This window comes from Camelus bactrianus, chromosome 4, assembly GCF_048773025.1.
Source record: "Camelus bactrianus isolate YW-2024 breed Bactrian camel chromosome 4, ASM4877302v1, whole genome shotgun sequence".
NCBI classification, from domain to species: domain Eukaryota; kingdom Metazoa; phylum Chordata; class Mammalia; order Artiodactyla; family Camelidae; genus Camelus; species Camelus bactrianus.
In genome coordinates this window covers 34,910,125-34,922,372 of record NC_133542.1, presented here as the reverse complement: position 1 = coordinate 34,922,372, position 12,248 = coordinate 34,910,125, and the positions used below count along the sequence as shown (strand labels likewise).

At 41.4% G+C, this 12,248-nt stretch overlaps 2 protein-coding genes across 7 annotated transcripts in view; both read right to left on the bottom strand.

Moving 5' to 3' along the window:
* Positions 1-8,764, bottom strand: part of ENTREP1 (endosomal transmembrane epsin interactor 1) — an 85,393-nt gene extending 76,629 nt beyond the window's left edge. The window contains exons 1-2 of one of the 2 annotated variants that reach the window (XM_010952749.3): positions 8,476-8,764; positions 2,152-2,988 (exon numbers count right to left, since the gene is read on the bottom strand). The gene's annotated coding sequence lies outside the window, so the exon portion shown is untranslated. Of the gene's footprint in view, positions 1-921; positions 1,116-1,222; positions 1,335-2,151; positions 2,989-8,475 lie in introns of those variants that run through there. The other variant, XM_045515094.2, reaches the window with a different exon arrangement.
* Positions 8,765-10,170: 1,406 nt separating this feature from the next.
* TJP2 (tight junction protein 2) overlaps positions 10,171-12,248 on the bottom strand; it is a 111,746-nt gene continuing 109,668 nt past the window's right edge. For all 5 annotated transcript variants that reach the window (XM_074361662.1, XM_074361661.1, XM_074361663.1 and 2 more), the window contains 2 exons: positions 12,125-12,210; positions 10,171-11,146 (listed from right to left, as the gene is read on the bottom strand). In XM_074361662.1, the coding sequence (XP_074217763.1) occupies positions 10,981-11,146; positions 12,125-12,210 (252 nt within the window). In that variant the 3' untranslated portion in view covers positions 10,171-10,980. The remainder of the gene's footprint in view (positions 11,147-12,124; positions 12,211-12,248) is intronic.

Genomic DNA, 12,248 nt, shown 5'->3' with positions numbered 1-12,248 from the left:
GGCCTACATACTGGTGATTTCTAATGTCCTTCGTGCCATTTACAGCTCTACTTAAATGTTATCCCAAAAGAATATGAAAACAAATATATGTATATTCATGTATGACTGAAGCATTGTGCTGTACACCAGAAACTGACACATTGTAAACTGACCATACTTCAATAAAAAAAAAATTTTAAATATCATCCTAGTCAGGCTTTTCCCGACCCGCTTAGTCTAAAGTAACTCCATTCCCAGTCACTCTTTATCACAACACCCTTTCTTTCATCATAGCACTTATGCGACTCAACTTTAAAAGTATTTATTCCATGTCACCAACTGTTAAAGTGTAATAAGCTCCATTAAAAATAGAGATAACCTGTATCCCGATTTTATGACAGTATTCTTACAAAGCAGATGTTCAGTAAGTGCCTCTTGAATGAATGAATGAACATCTGAATAATATTTCATGTATATATGACAATTTATTTAAAATACGTTCCAAGTGTTGAGTATTCGGGTAGTTTCCAAGTTTTTGCTCATAAGACTGGTTTGGCTCTGTGACATCTTCATATATTTAATTTCTTCGATTCTTAGTATAAATTTTTAAAGTGGAACTGTTGATCAAAAAGGCAAACATATCTTGAAGGGTCTTGATATATATTTTTATGTGGTCCTGCAAAAAATACATGCCAACTTACACTCCAGCTACAAAGCAAGAGACCCTAAGGCTCCACTTCGTTCCCTACAGATGGAAAATATCTCTTTGTTGTCTTATTTTCATGTCATTATTAGTGGAGTTGAATTTTGTTTCATATATTCATTAGTTATATGTATTGCTTTTTAAGGTAACTTTATCCTTTGCCCATTTTTCTATTGGGATTTCAGCTTTCCTTATTGATTTGAAGGCAGGTTTTTTAAAAGAGTAGATGGAGGGTTTACCTTACATATTTATATTATATCAATATCCAGACATCTGGATCTGAGCCTTCAACATTCATTTGAAGTTAGAAAGTCCAGCTGCAACTTCTGGTCCTCTCCTCGTTGGTGGGCTTCTCAGAGAGGGAAGTGATGGGATCCTGGGGTAGTAGCAGCCAAGGGGCCGCACCTGAGTCTCAAAGATATGGTTGGTGTGCCTACAAGTAACAGGCAGCAGAGAGTAATCAGCAGTCTGACCTGCAGAGATCTTGGCATGGGTTAGTTTATCACGGGGATGTAAATGGCTAGCCTTTGAAAGTCTTACTTGATTTGCACGAGCCAAAAGCTTTAGGTTTGATAAAGTGACTTGAATGATCACAATGAAGAGGCACAGTCCCTCAGTCAATTTCCAGTCACACACGAGCCTCCAAAATATTCTGCTAAGTGAAAGAAGCCAGACACACAAGGTCGCATATTGTATTATCCCATTTATACGACACATCAGGAACAGGGAAGTCTACAGAGACAGAAGGCAGACTTGTGGTTGCCAGAGGCTTGAGGGAGGGCTGTGTGGGGATTAACTGCTTAACGAGAATAGGTTTTCCTTTTGGGGTGATGAAAATGTCTTGGAGCCAGACAGAAGTGATGCTTACCAACATTGTGAATATACTAATTATCACTGAATTGTATACTTTAAAATAGTTAACAATTAATTTTATATTACGTGAATTTTATCTCAATTTTTAAAAAAGAACTTTTATATCTAGTTTTGTTTTTTTTTAAAGGCTTATATCTGTCAAGGACCTACCACATGTCAGGCCCTGTGCTAAACAATTACCTGTATTATAGCATATAATTCTCTCAGTCAACCTCTTGTGAGGTTTTTTATACTTAGCATACAGATGAGGAAACTGAGGCTGAAACAAAGAGGTTATATAATTAGTCTAGGCTCACTAATTGGTAGTTTTCAGAGAGGGATTCAAACACAGGCAGTCTGCTCAGGGGCCAACATCCTCAGTCACTGTGCTTTGTTAATACATTGCTTTCTTCAGATAAATTCTCCCTGAGCTTTGTCAAAGAAGAAAGGACACGGACATACATGGGTGGTAGGTCTGGGCAAGTATTTTTGCAGCGCTTACCCTGGGCTAGTCACTTACGCAGGTTCTGCACTGAACGCTCACAGTCACACGTTGTAGAAAGAAACACTGCCATCTTTACTTTGTAGATGAAGAGCCTGAGGTGCAGGCAACGTACCAGGTCCCAGGACCAGTGAGTGACTGCAGCCGATCAGATCAGCCCAGAGGCCAGCCCTTGCTCTGAACCGAGGATGGAGGTGACGAGCTTCACTCCAGCCTCTCAGGCTCTCTCTCACAGGACCCGTTTCTTCTCTTAGCTCAATAAATCTGTGCAGCAGGTAAGAAAATGACAGTTAGGGAGAAGGCACTGCCTCCTCTTCACGTCCCACAGAAAGAGCATTGCCATCCTTCCACCCAGTTAGTACAAATGTGCAAGCCTGGAGAGCTGGTTTCTGTCCCCCTGTCACATGCGTTATCTATTGATGGATGAGTACTGATTAATTTATGAAATGCTAATTAATTTAGGCCTGAAGAGAAATACAGGGACAGGGATCAGTCCTGTAGCTGGCCTAAAACTATCACCTAATATCCTGTGATGTCCCAGACTACGATTTGTTTCTTTAGGGAGTTTTTCAGAATGCATTTCCCCAGACCAGGTCCACAAATGTGACCTCTGCAATCATCCTGCTAACAAAGGCGGACGCCCAGCCCTCAGAAATCCCATCTGATCTGTGTTCAGGAGAGCCTTAGGAGCTAATTTTCTAAGCGACAAAAATTTATTTGCCACCCTCCCCCCAAATCTCTATTTCTTATTCCAACACATTTCAGCTGTAGTAGTCCCAGAGAACAGGACCTGAAGAGATATACTCAGGAGCTCTTTCTAGAGTCAGGTGAAACGTCTTGCCCATCTCGTAGAGGAAGTTGCAAACCATGCCGGAGAGTGGAGGAGCTCCTCCTGCGTGTTCAGGATGCTGGCGTCCCTTGCGGCAGCATGGATGCTGCACATGGCTTGGGTCTGGGAGGGGATACGGGGAAGAGGAGAGAGAGGGTTCCAAACTCAGTGCTATCACCTGTCACGAAGGCCATATTAGTCAATGAGGCTGGATGGGTTCTATATGGGGCAGCAAACACCCAGCTCCAGCCTAAGGCTGTCATGCACAGATGGGCACACAGAATTGCCAAATCTACTCCAGATCTACCATTTTAAAAAGAAAAGCCCCAAATCTGGACTTGCATGTAAAATCTGATTTTTAAATTTAAACAATTTTCATCACCCTGTGTAGGCCAAACAAAACATCTTTGTGAACTAGATTAGTTCTATGGGTTCAGGCAACTTGCAAATTCAGTCCTAAAGTGCTTCTCTTTTAAATTGCAAATAGAAACCAATACAACATGATCAACAAACTATTTTGAGAGATCCTACAGGAGGGGCCTCTAGAAGGAAAGACTGGAAGACTGGACTCAGAAGCAGAAACTTTGTTTGGAATCAAAACTATTATACATATAGGCTAAAGGTTCTAAACAAGTTATACAACCGAAGTTATGGATTACTTATAAAACTGGCATAGCCACACCTGCCATTGTTACTATGCTGGGTTGTGGCAAAGAACAAATCAGACTATCAATTTAGGCATTTCTCATGCAAATGAAAGGATTTCCAATGTAAACTTCTGAAAGGCAGAGCATAGGTCATATTCAGTCCATAGTGCTTGTGTTTATTTATTTGTACGCAGATGAACTCAATAAATATTTTTATTTGACTTAGCTTATCAAAATTCCTGCTATAATCCAAATAAAGACAACTAATTTTTAAAGAATATACAGATTTTTTTGTGTGACTATTAAGCATAGTAACTCACATGGTGACTGATGAGCACTAAAACTACTGATCAAAGTTCCCAGAGAGTCAAATTACACGCTAATGTTTAGATTTTTGTATGAGATGCAAATTATTTCTGTCTGGTGGAAAAGAGAAAGACAAATGTTATCATTTACAATTCTGTAGGATATTAACCAGTTTTGTATTTATCTTTGAATTCTTATTCTAACATTCCTTAATTGCTTATATATACCTTGTTCCTCAAATGCCCTTTAAACCAGTCTGAACATCTCATTAAGTAATGGCCTGAATAAACTCTTTTAAGTGTTCATTTTATATTTGCATATATATGGCTATTTTGCACGAGAATCATAATTTTATCCTTGTGAAAAACATACTTTGATATTAGCCTGTCTTTTCCTGGCCAAACTTAGTTCTTGATAGTTTTTCTCAACTAGTTTTACTAATGGTCTCCAGTTTATATCAGTCCTATCAGTGTTGAAGTTTAAAGTGGGCACAATGTTAGAAAATCTTATGTCCCTGACATACTATTGTGATAAAAGATAAACACTGCATTTCAATTGATTTCTCTCTTCATTCATTCATTCATTCATTTCATTTTCCAACAAACATTTCTGGAATACATGCAGGTCACTGAAGAGGATACGAAGATAAATCAGTCTCACACACTCACACACACACTCTCACACACACACACACACACACTCCCTTTAAGGTTGTTCAGAAGTGAGCGGGAACCAGATCTGGACACTCATAACTAGAACATCAGGGATACAGATGAAGGTAATGGAAACTTACGGAAGGAGTCAGTGATAGATTTGACTGGGGGCATCAGAGAAGGCCTGACAGAAAATGTGACATATTAGCTGAATCTGTAAGGATGAGTTAGGATTTTGAAGGACAGTGAAGAAATGGGAAGTGTATTCCCAACAGAGGGAACAGAAGAGAATTCAAGAAATGCACTTTCTTGACAAGTCCTATGAAAATGGAATATACATGGGCTTTGCAAAAGAAAGTTACCTGAAAAAGGATTTAGGGGTCTACTGTTACATAGCAAACTACCCCAAACTCAGGGGCTAAATACAACTCTTGCTTAATATTCCTCATACATCTGCTGATCTAACCTGGACTCAGAATGTTTCTGCTCCACATCCCTCTCTCGCAGCCCAGGAAACAACAAGTTGCCTGAGGAGTTTCCTTCCCTAGGATGGCAGAGGTGCAAGAGAGCAAGTCACATGGTCAGTCCAAAGCCAAGAAGTGGGGCAATATACTCTGACTCTTTAGTGGAAGGAACTGTAAAGTCATATGGCAAAGAACATAGACACTGAGCTGGGTGCAGAACAGACTCCCTGGGCACAGACGGTAGAAAACCTGAATGCCATGATAAAAATTAAACTTTGCTGCTAAGAGACTAGATCTTAATTGTTCTCACCACAAAGAAGAAACGGTAATTATATAATGTGATAGAGGTGTTAGCTAATGCCCAAGTGGTAATCATATTGCAATATGCAAATATATCAAGTCAACAAGTTGCAAGCAGTAAACTTAATGCTATACATCAACGGTATCTCAACAAAAAAATGAAAGAAGTAAACTTTGTTCTAGGCAAGGGGACTTCATCACTGTTTTTTTAAGCAGCAGGGAAACATTCTCAGATCTACGTTAGAAAGACGATTCTGCCTGCTAGCTAGGTGGAGGATGAGAGTTTACAACCAGCTGAACTAGGGTAGTGGCTGTGGGAAAAGGGACAGAGGGACAAATTAAAAATAGTTCTTCAGTAGTGTAAAGTAGGTCAGCATTTGGAGGAAGAGTAAGAAAATCAAAGACACCACTCAGGTTTCTAAATTGGTGAGGTGAACCTACTGAGAGTGATGATACTACTAGCTATTTTTATTGAGCATTTATTTTTTGCCGGCTACTATTACAAACATTTTATGTGTACCATCCTAGTAACGTGCCCCACCCTACACACACACACACACCAAACATGAAACAGTGGTACAGTTTTCTATTCCTATGAGTGAAAAATGAGAGGCTTAGAACAGATGAGTAATTTACCAGATGGTCTATGTTAATAACTGTGAAAACGGGGGTTTAAACATAAAATTGTTTTGATTCCAGAATCTGAGCTCGACAGCCAATATGGGCTGCCTCAGCAGGACAGGGATAATGAGGGAATCACTTCTGGGGGGAACTAACATTTGATTTGGGGAAGGGACTGGATTAGTGACTTTATTTCCTGACACATTATACTATTTTTAAGCAATAAAATGCCAGTGTATTTACTGGTATAAAACATTAAAACATCACTTTGACATTTTAAAATGCCTAAAATTTGACTCATTTACATTTTGGCTCAAAGGTGCCTTCATTTGAAAAGACTCAGAACCTGTCCCTCCCGTTTCAATCAAACCCTTCCAAAGTATCTTGCTATTCTAATCCCCACTTCCGGAGCTTCTAATGAGGTTTATGTGTATTCATCATCTGTTTCCCACAGATCCTTTGGTCCATCTATACTTCCTGTGGTCCCTAATGGAATTGTTTTAGAATCGGGGTGGGGATAGAGAAGGTGTGGGATTAGGAAAGGAGGAAGGGGCGGTTTGGGAAGTTTCTAGTCCAGCTCCAGTCCCACCCTTCCATTTTTTCCTCATTCTCTCCACTCCTCTCTCCTTTTGTCCTCAGAGACAGATCTACTCTCATTAACTCAACACACCTCTCTCTGGATGATTTATATCAGTCAATATCTTTTCCCCAAATCATCCTTCACAGAGAGACAAGCTCAGGACAGGGAAACCTGGACTCGGGCCCTCTGAGGCGGAAAAGCACGCGAGGACAGTGCAGAAGTAATGAAACCACATCTCACTTTTTATTGCACAAAATAAATACCAAAATATTACTACTGCCATTGCTTTCACCAGCTTGGGAAATGTAGATTCTGCCAGTTTTATACCTATACACATGATTTAAAATAAAAGGATGGCAATGAGATGAGTTTATCTCCCTTTCTATTTGCATATATATTTTAATTGCCATTCAGCCTTTTACTTTAAATCTCATTTATTTCACTAATTATTATTTTAAAACGTCAACTATTTTATTTTTATTGGGTTTCTCAACTCTATTATGAGTTGAATTATTTGAATCCCTTTTATTCATTTATTTTCCCTTATTTTTTAAGGTTTTTCTACTCATTACAATTAAACTTACTCTTTATTTAAAACAAAATATAAATATATACACATATGTGAAATATATAAATATATATCAAATGTGTAAAGATTTGTAAATATATGTAATTCTCCCTTCTTTTGGGTCATTCATTCACTCATTTGTTCTTTCCTTCCTTCATTCATTCTTTAACACCGGAAAAGAAGGACCACTGCAGGGGTAGCCCACAAAGCGAAGGGTATTGTGATGGTTAAGTTTTTGTGCCCACTTGGCTGGACTACCGTGGCCAGATTATTTGGTCAAACATTATTGTGGATGTTTCTATGAGGGTGTTTTGGGGATGAGATTAACATTTAGATCAGTGGATTTGCAGTAAAGCAGATTGTCCCCCAGAATGTGAGTGGGCCTCATCCGATCAGTTAAAGGCCTGAATATAGAACAAAGACTGATCTTCCCTGAGCCAGAAGGAATTCTGCCAGAGGCCATCGCCTCTGCACTCAGACTACAAGTCTTTCCTGGTGGTCTGCCAACCCAGCCTGCAGATTTGGGATTTACCAAGCCTCCACAATGGTGTGGGCCAGTTCCTTAAAATAAACCTCTACATACACACATCCTGCTGTTTCTGTTTCTCTGGAGAACCCTGACTAACAGGTATGTGGGCTTTCCCCCTCCCTCTCCCTAGGTTCCTCCCTGGTTCTTCCCATGTCTCTCCTAGTCCCCTCTAAGGCACTAGGCAGAAACAATCCCTCACCTCGGAGGACTCAGCAGAGTCACAGCCCAGTCACCATCAAGATACACGCTGCCAGGGCTCTTCCACCCTCAGGCCTTGCTCCAGCCTGTCAACTGCCAGTCTCTGCATTTCTTTGCCTAAGGGAGGGGGGTGAGGACACCCTCTCCCCCACCAACACATGCACACTTGCACTGAGCAGCCCTCAGTTCAAGTCCAAAGCCAGTTGATGAACAAACAGCCCAGCTCCCCCGCCGCCTGGGTGAAAAGACTCTTGAGACATGTGCTTCATGTCATTCAATGGTAGTTCCTTAGGGGGATTAAGTTCTGGCCACCCATTGCGAAGCTTGCTTTTATTTCCCAAACGACTTACACCCAGAACCCGGTCGTGGGGTCTGCTACCCAAATTAAGATCTCCCTGCCCCACTCCCCACCCCTGCTGGTTCATCCACCAAACAAAATCATGGTGGACAGAAACAGTCAAGTCAGGGATGGGAGGAAGGTTATACTGCAATTCTCTAACCAGGAGAGACCGAGCATGCTGCACATGAAGCAGGACTACCAAGCAGACTCGGGAAGTCTCAGGGTGGGGGCGGAGGGTGCCCTGAAGAGACCCGCTGAGAGTGCAAAACCTCAAATAAGTCCCACATCTTATCCTACAAATCTGTGAGGTTTGCCCTCTGCCACAAGATCTACCCTGCATTTCAACGCCCTCCCCTCACCTCCGAGTAAAATGGATTTTGCAGAAAGACGGATAACATGTTTACCTTGGAGCTTCATGCACGTCATGTTGGTATTTGAGGGCAATGGCCCCCAGTGCTCTAGGATTGATCGTTGGATTAGATCAAAAGGCAGAGAGGTGTTTCCACAATGCAGTTTCAGGTGCTTTTTTCAGAAACTTCTACTGAATGGCCCTCGGAATTATGCTATTGCCCTACATGAGAGAACACAGTAAGAAAGAGATCACCAAAATCCTCCTTGCAACTAAGTGGTCATGATTACATGATGCAAAACGAGACCCCACAGAATAAAAAGGGGGAGGGGAGAGAATTCTGGAACAACTCCCTCGCCCCTCGCCATGGAGCTTCTGAATCAAAATACATACCTTTCACGTCCCATGCCCCACACTGGCCTCCTGGAAGCAGAGGAGCCCTGATAACGTGTAGAGTGAATGCCACACTCACTCATGGTTGCCTCTCCTATTCTGGTATTTTTCCTTCTTTCCTCATTTGCCTAGCACCCATTTTTTCTTACTTGTATTCCACATACATTGTAGGCAGCCTTAAATCCTTCCCAGGACAAAGGAGAAGAACTATAAAAGAGTGGGGCAGGCACTGGTGGTCCGCTGGGCACCTTTGGGACATTCTGGGCAACAGAGGTCCCATGTTCCTGTCTGCACCGCCTAATGCATCACAAGAAGTGCTGAAGCCAGAGTCCTGCTGAAAAGCCTCCTTTCCTCCCTGAGTTCACAAAAGGGCTTATTCCTGTATTTAAAAAACAGACACTAAAATCATACATTTTACCAATGTTTTTTCTATCCACAAGCGATAGCTTTTATTTATGAAATACACAGATTTGAAGCCTGCTCAGAAATTCCAGGGACTGCACTGAATGGTTTATAACTTAGAGCACCCAAATTGACAGAGACAACCAAGGATACTTTTACAATGTAACTCAAGTTACGAGTAAGCTGAATTTCCAACTTAAACTAAAGCACAAACTTACCACCTTTGTGTCAGCTCATATTATAAAAAGCCCTTAACTGAACCAAGACTCTTTACCTTTCCAAAATTCAGGGTATTTTTGATTCATACAAGCCTAAATTCCTAGGCTATCTTTAAATTCTAAACATATTTAGCCTTTAAAGAGTGAATGCAGGAGTATAAATTGATACAACTTTTCTAGGAAGCACTTTGGCAGTAAACATCAAGAGCCGTAAAAATGGTCCTCTGTTTTTACTCAGTCATTCCATTTCTGAGAACCTACCTGCGCAAGAGGACTAAAAAGCTGATCACTGATATACAAAAATAGATTATATGCAAAGAAGTACACTTTATGTAAAAGGAAGTAAAAAAACTGGAAACAATCCAAACAGCCAACAAGAGCAGAACTATCTACTTATGCAGCAGCAGTCACGGGATCTAGGATTCTGTCCTATTAGCGATGAGAGTGCATGAGTTTTAACTACCTGAGCGCAACGCTCAAATAGAAAAAGTAGGAAACAGAACTGCACAGCATACTCTCAGCTACAACATGCCCAGATATCCACCAATACATAACTGGAGGAAATGCACCAAAATTATCTGAGGGATGGGACTGTGGGTAATTTTTAATTTTCTTTTTCACGTGTCTCCATTTTCCAACGTTCAGCAATGAGCATGTCCTCACTTTTATGATCAACAATTGAAATAAAAACCTGCACTAAAAGTAACAAGTAGTGTAGAAATCCACCACAAAGCATCTTACTGATTGCCATGTCCTCCTTTTTATTAAGTTATAAAACTGTTGTCAATACACACACTTTTGGAAATGTCTTTTTCTCGAGTATCTGCTTTTGTGGAACACGTGGTTTTAAACAAACAAAATAATCCTATACCAACTTCTTGGTCTTCAAGCCATTTAGCACTGATAGCTAAACTACCAAGTATAGCTATTATATACATAGTCAGAATTTATGCAAAATATTGTAAAGACAAATGCCTTGAAAAGATGACATGGTGCAGAGAAAATCATAGCTATTAAACTGGTATAAAAATTTAGTCAAAATGTTTTAGTCCATTATGGCTTCGCATAAAGCTCCAAAGGAAGAAAATTTAAGACACTTCTCATCAAAGGCACTTATAGAGTTGTACTAAAATACTTCTTTGAATTTCGTTTGAGTCTGACAGTGTTTTTATTTGTTTTTTCACGTTCTGTCTCTCATTGAAACTGTCCTTGAAGGCAGCTATTAATGAAGAAAAATAGTTATCATTTCTTAATATACATGTTAAAAATATGCAAACAGAATTAATAGATTTTGGTCCACTGAAGCAGGTAACAGTATCAGACTGTAGTGTTTCTCTTAATTCTGAACAAAAAGCCATTAATTCCCCAGACCCAGTCCCACAAGTTCTGAGTTTGCCCTGGCTGTCCCCTGGGCTCCCTCGAAGGTGCCACTACATCTCCATGGTGTGTGGTAACTGGACAGAACCCTCCATCCTCCCACAGTTGGTGGGAGCGCTGCTCTGAGGTGGCGGCAGCAGTGGGGTGCAGACGAGTCAGTCCTTGGGCATCTATAATTCCGTGTCCCGGTATCGGGAAGGCTGGCCATAGTAACCGCGCCTTGCGTGTTCTGACAGCTGCTGGCGGTATTCTTCCTCCTCGGCGTCACTGCCGTAACTGCCTCTGGGATCCTGATAAAGTCTGGCAGGACCTTTCTGAGGCTCGGGAGGCCTGGAACTAACAAAGTAAGAGGGTTACATGCAGCCCAAAGCTTGTCTGGGCTCTGACTGCCGGTGCAGGTGCGGCGATGCTCCAGGTTCACAGAGCAGTGGGAGTGAGAATGGGAGGGACAGGTCAAGGCCAGTGCCCACCTGGGCAGCAAGAGGGGCGGCCCGCCAGGTGCTCTCTGACCTAAGAACTCTCCAGCTGGATGGGGTGACTTCCCACCCCTGAGCTCAATGGCTACAAGCTCACCCGGAAGGGCGAATTCTCTGCCAGTTTCAGCCACATATACCACATCCTTTTTGTTGTCAGGGGCCACCTGGGCCGCTGTGCCACCGTTCAATTGGTAAAGAAGAAATTTGCCTCTAGCTCTCTATTGCTGTAAAACTAGACTCCAGTTTCTAGTCAGAATAGCTGCAAGAAAATCTGATTTTTTTTTTCTTTTCTCAGAAGCAGGAAATAATCCAGTGTAAAACCTCCACAGAAGACACTGTGATAATTACCAGTGCTTATGAAGCACTTTAAATAGAGAGCATCTTACCAACACTGGTCAACTGATTGTCACCTTCCCCTCAGACCACAGCTCAGCACAAGTAGCCTGACTTTGTTAGGTGACGCAAAGGAATGAAGGAGCCCAGCTAAGAGTCAGAAAATATTAGCGTCTAAGTGCCAGGAATTTTGCCCATGTGCCGTCCTAACACAATTTAACACGCCTCTGCTCCAACGGGTCTAAGGGGACTGACCCTAAAGGGTCTAAGGGGAAATGTCTATGACTACACTGTGTCGGTTTTAGCGCACAATCAACACCACCATGAAATTTTGACTCTATGATCTTTATAATTAAATTTGATTGAATTAGTAAACAGTTGGCCAGGAAACACACACACAAAACCCTTATTACATTGAAATGTAAGTGAATAAAAATTTTTGTAGGCATCCAAATCCTAGACAAGCTCCCTTTTTTTAGACGGATACCCTCCATGCAGCCCTTACCTTGTGTACTGGGGCAGACCGGGGTCCGGCTTGTGTGTTTTAATTGGGACTGCATAGATATCAGGATGCTTCTGAGCAATTTCAATCTGTGGTGATTAAGGAAAAAAAAAAAAAAAAAAGAAAG